This window comes from Camelina sativa, chromosome 2, assembly GCF_000633955.1.
Source record: "Camelina sativa cultivar DH55 chromosome 2, Cs, whole genome shotgun sequence".
NCBI classification, from domain to species: Eukaryota; Viridiplantae; Streptophyta; class Magnoliopsida; order Brassicales; family Brassicaceae; genus Camelina; species Camelina sativa.
In genome coordinates, this window is record NC_025686.1 from 12464800 (window position 1) to 12475469 (window position 10670).

The window sequence follows — 10670 nt, forward strand, 5'->3', positions numbered from 1 at the left end:
CAAAAACAACAAGAATTGAATTATAACCCACAAGAATCTTACTTAATTTCCCATCGAATTGATTTAGGGTTTAAGAAAATCAAAATTAGACATAAATAAAGTCAAGAAATATAATCTGATTTGAAATTCGATTGCTTTGATCACTAACCCTATCGATTTACACGAAATCAAACACATAATCACACATAATCACACAACCCTATCAAACTTGCATCTAATTGATTTAGGTTTTTAAAAAATCAAAATTAAACACACATAAACATAGCAAAAAAGAACCGCAAATCGAAATATGTTGAGATAATGGTGGTTAGATCAAAAAGAACAACAGCGACGACATACAGCGAGGAGATAGGTCGGTAAAGCGGCGAGCCTCCGGTAACCACCGTATCAGATCCTTTTTGGAATGAGGTGACGGAAGGAGATGAAGAAGAAGTCGATTTCGATGAAACGGCGACTCGAGATGGCGATATATGCCGGCGAGATATGCCGGCGACGAGAGTCTGATGATCAGTCTTTTCGTCTCAAGAGAGAGGAGACGCGAACGAGGGTTTGAGGAATGTGAGGGTATTTTCGTCAGACGTTTTAATTAGAAATGTTAGAAATGGAAATTATTGGGCCTTGTGGTATTTTTGACCCAAAAACTAAAAATGATGGTATCCATGACAATTGCCCATAAAAATATTAATTCAACTTTCCGACGATTCTCTAATTCTTTCTGTTACCAATCTCGGCGCCGCCGGCGATGGTATCAACTATGATTCTTCTGCAATCAGTCAACCATCGACGCTTGCAATCGTCACTAGTCATCGTCTTCCTCCATCTGCGGTGTCGTTTTCCGTTACAGCACCTATTTGACCGCCAAGCTCCATCTCCGATCTTGCGTCGTCGTTCTCGATGTGACGGAGAACCCAATGATTCTCGGTGGGCCAAGGATCGAGAGTTATTATCCAGTGGAGAATTTTTTGGGTTGATATCACCGATGTGGAGCGATTGATGGTAGGGATCACAGTCAGATTCGATTATAAGAAGAACGTGATGGTGAGTTGGAATCATATTGGTTCTTGCTTGAGTGATGAGTGTAGACTAGGCCTTGTTGGATTTGTTGACTTTAGAAATGTTGAGACCTGGAACATCATATTTGTTAATTTTTAAGGAGTGTGTTGAGACATGCGTATTAGTGGTTAGTTTTGATAATTTCTGCTTTTCACAACAACTCTCTATGAACTAATTTCAGTATCTTAGATCGAAGATAAGTAACACTAGCTGAGACTCTACGCTTATGTGATTGTGCAATGTTTAATAATATAGTTCGAAGAGTAATCTCAAGATTGAATAAATCTCTGGTTTTGTTATTTCACACCACTCATTGCAGCTTGCACATTGTGAGGTGCGAGAACACACAAGTCCTCGATGTATCCACCCTTGGGGACTTCAACACTCCAAATAAAGATTGAATCGACATTGAAGATTCAACACTGTTATAATAAGATGGATTCTACTAAAGATGGTTGGATGACTCTCGATGGGAATTGAATGTTTCTGCACTACAAGAGTGTCAGATGTTTCTACTGGACAAGTTAATTGTTGTTGCAGTAACTGTGATTGAGTTTGCTATATGTTCTCTTTAATCTCAAGAAAATTCAAGAAGAATCATGTGAAATTCATGAAAGATTTCTTGAATTTCAGGATGACATTCATAAAAGTTTAGAATTCATGATGAACCTTAGGAAGACCTTCATAAAAAATCTAGACATCAGTAAACACAAGGGTGAGGCTTTTAACGTATCTACTCACCTGATCCCAAGTCTTGTCTCTGGACAAAAGTGTATGCTGGTTTGCTTATCCACTCTTCTTTCAATTGCAACAATATTAGCTTTTTTTTTTCTTCAACTAAAAACATTTTGAGACGCAAGCCGTGTCAAATTCACCAGTATTGTGGTTTGAAGGGCTGAGTAGGAGCCCCTTCTATGTCTTTTTCCGACAGCAATTTCAGCTTCGTGATGTACTGTGGGGGATTGTCGAAACTAGTGGAGGCTAATACCACTTCTCTCCTCAAAGTGCTTGTCAACTTGTGGCAAACTCGGAGCTCGGATCGAGTTGCCCCACCAATAATGAATACAAAGATGTGTTGCCCCAGCTTCTTGAAGTCCGTAGAAGCAATTTTCAACACTGAGTCACTGGAGTATCAATCGTCAGAAGTCTGAGGACGCCCCCATGTTGCAATTCTTCTTGATCTCATAGAATGAGGGGTGGCTTTTCGCTCTGGAACCGCTGCGGGAGCAGAACTCTTCCTTACTGATCCTGTTTTTGGTTCACTCTCCTCCTTATGACTTGACTGGTTCATACATAGATTGTTGCTTTTAGATAGATCGCCTTTCAGGAGTTTCTCAAGCAGCTCCTCGATCAGGGGATAAAACCGGAACAGTTGTCATGTTTCTTCTTCATCAGATCAATCTTTCCTGTTTGCTTGTTTTGTCTTTCTAGCATCAAACTTTATTAGTGGATAAACAAACAAAAATTGAATTACTTTATAAATGATGAAGTCATTATCATCTTCTCACAATAAATCAGAATCCCTACTGTACTGTGTTATCCCTAAGTAAAAAACACTTTGTTTTAAAAATTTAAGAAGGATTCAATAATATTTGTGAATGATTCCTTGCATTTCAGGATAGTCTTCATGAAAATAATGTCTCATAAGATTATATGAAAATTACATATTTAAAGTGTTTTCTAAATAAATTTCATAATGGTTGAAAAGAATTAAGAAATGACTCAATTATATTCAGGGTGGATTCAATAACATTAACTCATATATCTGTCATATAAACAAATGTTTTAGGAAAGATTCAATAATATTCATGAAGGTCTCTTTTCAATTCAAGAAAACCTTCATGAAAAAAAAAGGATTAAAATTCAAATAACCGGCTACAACCGCTTACAAGAACTCGATCTCGTGTTCCTTTAGTATTTGTAAATAGAGCGCGTAACTAATAAGCCAAACTTTTCATTAAGTGAAAATATAGCAATAAATATCTATATGCAAGAAAGGTAAACATTATAGTATGCAAAAATGTGTTTTCAAGTCCAACTTTTAGGAAGGTCTTCCTATACTTTAAAAAGTCATTCCTAAATTTCAAGGAATGAGTCCTTCCTAAATGTTCATAAATGATAATAAAACTATAAATCTTATATAAACAGAGTGAGTAACAAGTTTTATGGTGAAAAATATAGCATTAAGTTTAAATTATTTGAAAAAAGAAACATCATCCAAATGGACATTACTTTTGATAAAGTTCTCTTATCTCTCTCTTTCTTGAAAAGAACCTTGTTCTACTTCCATTACCACCAATATCACAAACACAATGGGTTTAAAACTCTTAAACGACTCAAAAACTTTTTTTTCAGAAAAGAAGGATTTCATAATGTTAAAGAAAAATTTCTTAATATTTAGGAAGACATTCTTGAATTTTAGGAAGATTTTTCTAAATATTCATAAATTCTAAAAAGAGTGATAACTAGAAACAAATTTTAGGATAAACTTGCTCATTAGCTTCATAACGTTCTGCAGTGACTGGCACTTTCATCTTCTGCAGTTTGAAGAACCTATCTGTCTTTCCTCCATCACCACCACCATTACTCACATTTCTCTGTCTTTCACACAGTAATGGAGCTTTTCTCACACATCTGTTACTCCAATTCCATCAACTCCACTAGATGTTTTTGGCAAAACAAGTGACATCACCACAATTAGACCTTGCACTGATGGATTACTCTCCAAATGAAACTCTTTTTTTATGTACAACACATCTCCTGCAAAATTCCAAAGAAAGCTTTAAAAATCCACAATACAAAAACAAAAGAGATAAGCTATAAGGATGAAGCAGAATATGTGAATCATATCAAATACCCATCAAAATCATTTCTATCATGGTCGTACATTTTTATAAGCATAATTACGGTTTTGGAACATAAACAACCAAAATCAATCACATGCAATTGTGGTGTTATCCCACCGTTTTAACAAGTTGCCAACAGCAGAAGCAACAACAACAAGTACAGCTCCACTCATAATTTCGTCTTATCTTTTTGAAGAAATCTGAAGTGAATTTCAGAAAATAAAGTTATTAACCAACGATGAGTGAGACAAAACCTACATGAAAAATCAAAATCATATACAATCACTGGTAAGCTAAAAGATAAAGAGAGAGGTAACACCAAAAAAGCAAGACCATCTTAACTCCATGATGCTCAAGAGATGCGTAGATGCTTGTCTATAGCCTAGAAAGAATTCCTTATTTCGAAGTCATATTGAACCAACAAACCATCTAAATCTCTCACCATCAAGCCCCTTAGAGACACTCTCCTACAAATCATGAACCACATCTTCTAAAGCAGAACGATTCACATTGCAATCAGACCCAAATACAACACAATTGAGAGTCTATGTTCAGTCTAATTCCATCAAAAGCTTAGAAACATTTCTAAACTAGGTTCTGTTCCGATTTCTTCTTTGTTTAACGAATTAAGCTAGAATTGCAGATCCTTAATTTGATTCACAAACTAATCAAACCAAGTTCAGAGTAAACAGAAAAATCAAAGATTTAGGAAAGTAATGATGAATATTGAACTGTGGCTCACCTAGATGCGTAAAATTGGTTAATCGATGATGGAGCAAGCGATGGTAGAACTGGGTTCCGACGAGAACACGACGACGGCGAGAAATTATTGATATATTAGATTCTCCTCTATCTTATTTTTTTAATTAATTTTAAATGGTAAAAGATTATAAATAAATATAATAATGCTACTTTTGGAATAATATAGTATGTGTGCTAATTTTGGAAGAAAAACTTAGATGTGTGCTATTTAAGGGTATTTCTCTTTTTTAATTGCTTCAATCATCTAGGGTGTATATATATTTGATCATATCATCACCTGCGGGTTTGGTTTTCATTATTATTTTTATATTATATTTCTTATATATTTTTTATTTCATAAATTAATAAATGCTGTTAAGAATCAAGTATTATAATTAATTAAATTTTTGATATCTTTTTTTTTGCTATTATTATTTGCATCAACATATGATACTTGAGGTTTTGATTTCATAAATTAAATTTTTGAATATATTTTATTTCATATGATACAGTTCCCATGATTTGAATAACCAACTACATCCACAGCAGTTGTCTAATGCAATATTATGCAAGTTAAGTAATAATTAGGAACAAAACTGATACCAAACTTTACTCTAAGCACACTACGATTATTTCCACCAAAAAAAAAGTACACTAAGATTATGAGATTAGCTCTAATAGGCTGTGTAAACATCGTCAAGAGATAAAGACTATTATTTGGCATGCCTTTAATCTTATATCTCAATGATAAAGCCAAATCATTTCCATCACTAATTAAAATATTCTTTTGAAAGCCATGTGACCTAAAAATAAATAATTTTCTACTTATCATCATATGTAAGAAAACCAATCAACAATACAGAAGAAACAAACTGTAACGCCCCGACCGCCACTTCTTAGTGGGTCCCACGTCCTCTTACTAGGCCGATAAGCACATAAATATCCGACGGCCGGTTTGCTACGTCCGGGAGGCTTTAAAGACTTGTTACCGTCCCGACAAATCACCACATGATCTTTCCTTGTGTTTTGTCCTCACTCACAAAGTTCCGACAGCCACTTCCCGGAAGGTCACCCATCCTAAGACTACTCCAGCTCAAGCACGCTTAACTCTAGAGTTCTCTCAGGACCCTTGACCGAAAAGATAAGTGCACTTTGGTGACATAGGTGGCCAAATCAATTCTTTTAAACCTCTTCGCAAGTCTCTGAAACCGGGGTGTCACAATTCATCCCCACTATCAGATCGTAACGTCCTCGTTGCGCACAAAGACTGTCACCCTCAATGGTGTGAGCCCACTCAACTCCACACTCGTCTGGGTTTGGCTCTGATACCACATGTAATGCCCCCACCGCCACCTCTTAGTGGGCTTCATGTCCAATTCCAGTCCATGGCCCACCTTTCTTAATGGGCATCACATCCTCTCACTAGGCCTATGAGCCCATCCATATCCGACGGCCGGTTTGCTACGTCCTCGGAAGGCTTTAAAGACTTGTTACAGTACCTAACTCGCACAGTTCCGACAATCACTTCCCGAAAGATCACCCATCCTGAGACTATTCCAGCATAAGCACGCTTAACTGTGGAGTTCTCTCAGGACCTTTGACAGAAAAGATAAGTGTACTTTGATGAAATAGGTGGCCAAATCAATTATTTTAAACCTTTCCGCAAACCAGGGTGTCACAATTCACCTCCACTAACAGATCTCAATGTCCTTGTTGCGCACCAAGACCGTCACCCCCGACGGTGTGAGTCCACTTGACTCCACACTCGTCTGGGTTCGGCTCTGATACCACACTCCACAAATCATCAGGTTATTATTCTTAAATGAACAGATGAACATCATGAGAGAAACATATGAAAAACAATGATCAAAGATATTAGGAACCAGCCGAGATTACAACATCCTCTCCACTGGTAACTGCACAATAATGACATTGACTCAATGTCAAAGAATAAAATTACCAGATTTATAAACCGGAACAACTCCAAAAAGGTCTCTCTATTCTTTTTTTTTTTTTAACAACAGAAACATAACATAAAAAAATTGCAGAGAATTCTCTTAGAATCATGTATGATGTAATAGATTAACTATACTTTCATCTCAATCGTTCAGTGGAAAATGATAAGGAGCCATAGAAAACAAAAGTCAAATCTGAATAGGGGTATGTGATAAGGAGATTCTCAAACAGCCTCCAAACCAAACTAAAGCAACAGGTTATGGTACTTTCACACGGAGATTAATGTACCCAGCAACAACCTATCTCCAACCTACAAAAAATCAGCTAAACACCAAAGATAGCTTCGTAGAATCAAAACCCACAATTTCAATCTCACAATTATCCCAGATTCAGCCAAATACCAAAGATCAAGAAAACATTCAAAATTCAAACCTCGATAGCTTTGTCAAATCGAATCCGGTCCTTGTTCACATCCATCTCTCGAAGCTTCTCAATCAAACCATCTCCAATCGACATTCTTCAGATTGTCCTCCACCCGAGTCATTGAGTTCCAAAAACCTCTGAGAAATCTTCTTTCCCTAGGCTATGGATCAATCGTGGCTTCTCATAGATCAGTACAAACGAAGAAAAGAAGGAATCGATCGACAGATAGAAGAAGAAATTGACATAGAAAAGAAGAAGAAGAAATCGATGTGTTCACCTTGTCAAATAAAACAATGACGTGTATTCATTGTTATAATTTTATTGGTTACCCATTTTAACTGATGTGTCAACTCCTCATTCAACTAAAAGGTTGATGTGTCAGCTTTGTATTTGTAGAAAAACACATCTGTTTTTATTGTATTGATTATACAGTTTTAATTATTATATTAGAAATAAAAAAAAGAATTAAGTTACTTCAATGCTTAATTCTGAAAATTATTTATTTCTTTTGTTATTATTATGAAGATGAGGTGAGGTGACTAAGAAATCCTCATTCAGATGGTGAGGTGTTCCAGCTGCACTAGGAATTCCTCCTTATGTTCCTAGTGTTCCTCAGTTTCCCCCACCTTCTCCAACAATGGTTGCTCCCATGGAGTAAATATCCAGATCTGGCGGATATCTAGATCCGTCTAAGGGTTACCATGGAGGATCTGTTGCAGTCGATGAACCAAATGTTTGTTCAAAATGAGGCATTCCAGCAAACTGATCAAAGGTCAATTAAAATCTAATGTGTTCTTTACAATAATCGAATGATATATTGTTGTAACACTTTAGGATCGTACCCTCAAATACCAAGCAATACATTATGAGATAATGAAGAATAAGTAAAGCTAAGACAAAGAGAAGTTATAAATTTTTGTGACTAACAAAAACCATAATAGATGCAAGTAATTGTATTTAGTAAGTAAAAGGCATTAGGAACCAGGAATTGTTAGTGAATTATGATAATAAATACATACTTTAGCAGGGAATGCGTTAAACATCGTTCTCGAACTCAAATCACGATTAAAAAGCTAACTTAGTCTCGCACGGTTACCAATCTATGCAATGGATTTTTCTTGACCCTAAACTGATCTCGTTTGAATTCAGCAAATCAAGTAAGCATTAACAAGTTCAAGTTTGATTTGTTCAAAAAGAGTCTTAGCTTAAAGTTTCGGTTGTTAAGGATCATGTTACTCACCTATGTTCATTTCAAGAAACTCAACAACACTGTTGATGTCTAGATGAATCAATTTAAGTTTTTTTGTTTTTCAAAGTGACATTTCGGATTTGAAACACCAAAAGAAAATACAAAACCGACAATTTCATTTTCTCACTAGTTACGAGTTAACTGGCTAGTTTCCTTTCATATCACATGTAAAAGATATAAAATTAATTAATTTAAATTTCACAAATTATACATTAAAGTACAAGAATCTTGCGTCCACCCAAAGGCAGATCTAGAAACTAACTTTAGCTGGAGCAAAAATATTGAACTATAGCAAAATATAAAATAGTTATAAAATAAAATTCTCCTACCAAAAATGTTAGAAAACATATCCATTAGAAACATGAAATATGAACTTCCACTGAAACCAAAATAATAGAAGTGAAAATAAAAATTTTCCATATTTTTATCAATTTATAGCTCATCAGAATGATAAAAGAAAAAAAATCCAAAAATATGAAACATCTTACTTACATAAAAAGAAAAAAGAGAAATTCAAAAAATGTACTTTCAATTTTTTCATCTATATTTTTAAAATTAGAGTTGGTGAACTAAAGTTTATATTCAAATTATATCTTTAATTTTGTGAATGTGGATATTTTTCTAAAATAGAATTCATATTTCGGATTAAAAACGATGGGTTTAAAGTCAAACCCTCTAATCTTGAAAGAGAGTTTCTTTAGGTTTATTCTCGAATCATATATATAAACTCATTCTTCCTCGTATTCTCCGTCATGAAAAAATCTTCCTCCTTTATATCTACAAGCAAAAGTATTCTTCTACCTCGTTTCCTCCGACGGAATAGTTCTTATTAGTTGTTAATTTCTTTCTTCACCACCTAAACAATTGATTTTTCTTTCTTTTTCTTTTTTACTTTGTTATTATCCTCATCTTCTTACTGTAAAGGTACTAGCTCACTCTCTCTAATTCCCTATTATGGATACATATATTTACATTAATAATGATGCTATAAGTGATTATTCATTGCAGTTTTCTGATGTGATTCGCAATTCATCTTCTTAGTTAGTTTTTCTGAAACTTCTTTTGTAAACTTTTTTTCTCCGGTTTGAGCTATGGTCGATAAAAAACATTAACTAAGAAGATCTTCTTAATTAATTTATTTCGACGAAAAGTGAGTTAGATTTCTTCTTTAATATACTTGTTTGCGTTGTGCACTTATATTAGTTTGGGTTATATACTCTCTATTTCATTGATTTAATTTTGATGATTTGGATTTTGAGTTGTATTACTTCTAAAATGATTAATTTTGTATTGGCCCTGCTCGTTGACCAGTCGTCAGCGCGACTGCGATCAACCAACGCGACTTGTTTTTTTTTTTTTTTTTTTTTTAAAANTGCTGCGTTTGTTTGACATTTTTTTTTTTTTAATTTGTTAATTTATCAAATTAATATATGGATCTACACTATCATTTTTAAGAAACGAATTAACCGATTTCTAAAAATAATAAACTACTTAATACTTTATTTATTTTCTATCAGAATGAATAGTTTAGATACATACATTTAGAAAAAAGTAAACTCGTTATGAACAGAGAACCATAAATTGGTTTAAGTATTTAATCTTAAAATTACCTAATCTTTAAAATACAGGGTAACATAACTCTAATGAAGAATAACATGTAAAACCTCACATTAATTCCTTTCATAAGGCAGAGGATAATTTGGAGAAAGTGACCTATGTCACCGCCAAGATCGGATAGAACCGACGACGGCAACTGCAGCAACAACAATGAAGGAGGGGTACCCGATCACGAAGAGAACAAAATCGTACTCAAAGTAAGATTTCATTGTCAGGTTAGCAAAATTAGAAACTGCTTTAGTGTTGTTTATTTACAAGGGTACCATAATTTTTGATATTATGAGACTGAAATAGTAAAATCTCAGGATGATAGTGTGAGACACTTCAAGATGAAAAGAACCATGAGGTTTAAAAAACTCATGAAAAGCTACTGTGAGCTTCAAAATCTTGATCTCTACAACACCGTCTTCTTCTGCTATGCTCGTCGTCTCAATCCTGAACAAACACCTGATGAGGTAATTTGATGTGTGTTGTTTTCATGTTTCTTGGTCTAAAGATAAAACCATGATTCATGGCCTATAATGTGATCTAATTGTTTGATGTACTGATGCAGCTTGATATGGAAGATGGAGATGAAATCGAAGCATTAATTGGTTGGCCGATGTAGAGGATTTGATTCGTAACATTATTGTTACCATCATATGTGAATGTGTTTTATTTCTATTACTAGTTTTGTATGGATCTTTGGTGGTTGAACTCATAACTGGTCATGTACTTTGTATCAGTTCAGATGAGATGAGAATGATGATAATAAAGACAAGTCTAGACTTGTTATCATTGACATA

The 10670-nt window shown here is 34.5% G+C and overlaps 1 protein-coding gene and 2 long non-coding RNA genes across 6 annotated transcripts; 2 read left to right on the forward strand and 1 right to left on the reverse strand.

The window, feature by feature from the left end:
- LOC104722902 lies at positions 675–1842 on the forward strand. The gene is made up of 2 exons (XR_757259.2): positions 675–1038; positions 1373–1842. It is a non-coding gene; the product is annotated as an uncharacterized LOC104722902 (long non-coding RNA).
- Positions 1884–4798, reverse strand: LOC104722908. Its single transcript, XR_757261.2, has 2 exons — positions 4642–4798; positions 1884–3813 (listed from the first exon to the last, which is right to left on the reverse strand). It is a non-coding gene; the product is annotated as an uncharacterized LOC104722908 (long non-coding RNA).
- On the forward strand, positions 9041–10670 carry LOC104722917 (small ubiquitin-related modifier 1-like). Of its 4 annotated transcripts, none has more exons than XM_010441175.2 (4): positions 9041–9192; positions 9956–10100; positions 10191–10340; positions 10439–10670. In XM_010441175.2, exons 2-4 carry the CDS (start codon positions 9984–9986, stop codon positions 10490–10492), a joined length of 321 nt encoding a protein of 106 aa, XP_010439477.1. In that variant the 5' UTR covers positions 9041–9192; positions 9956–9983; the 3' UTR covers positions 10493–10670. The 4 variants fall into 4 exon arrangements, with proteins under 4 accessions (XP_010439477.1, XP_010439499.1, XP_010439492.1 ...); XM_010441197.2 differs by having other exon boundaries at positions 9956–10082; XM_010441190.2 differs by having other exon boundaries at positions 9960–10100.

What these genes read in the sequence shown, in the direction of transcription:
- LOC104722917 (XM_010441175.2), top strand. Translation starts at nt 9,984, where the DNA reads ATGTCACCGCCAAGATCGGATAGAACCGACGACGGCAACTGCAGCAAC. An exon ending in AAGTAAGATTTCATTGTCAG is followed by an intron (nt 10,101 to 10,190) that starts GTTAGCAAAATT and finishes GTAAAATCTCAG; the next exon opens with GATGATAGTGTGAGACACTT. An exon ending in CTGAACAAACACCTGATGAG is followed by an intron (nt 10,341 to 10,438) that starts GTAATTTGATGT and finishes GTACTGATGCAG; the next exon opens with CTTGATATGGAAGATGGAGA.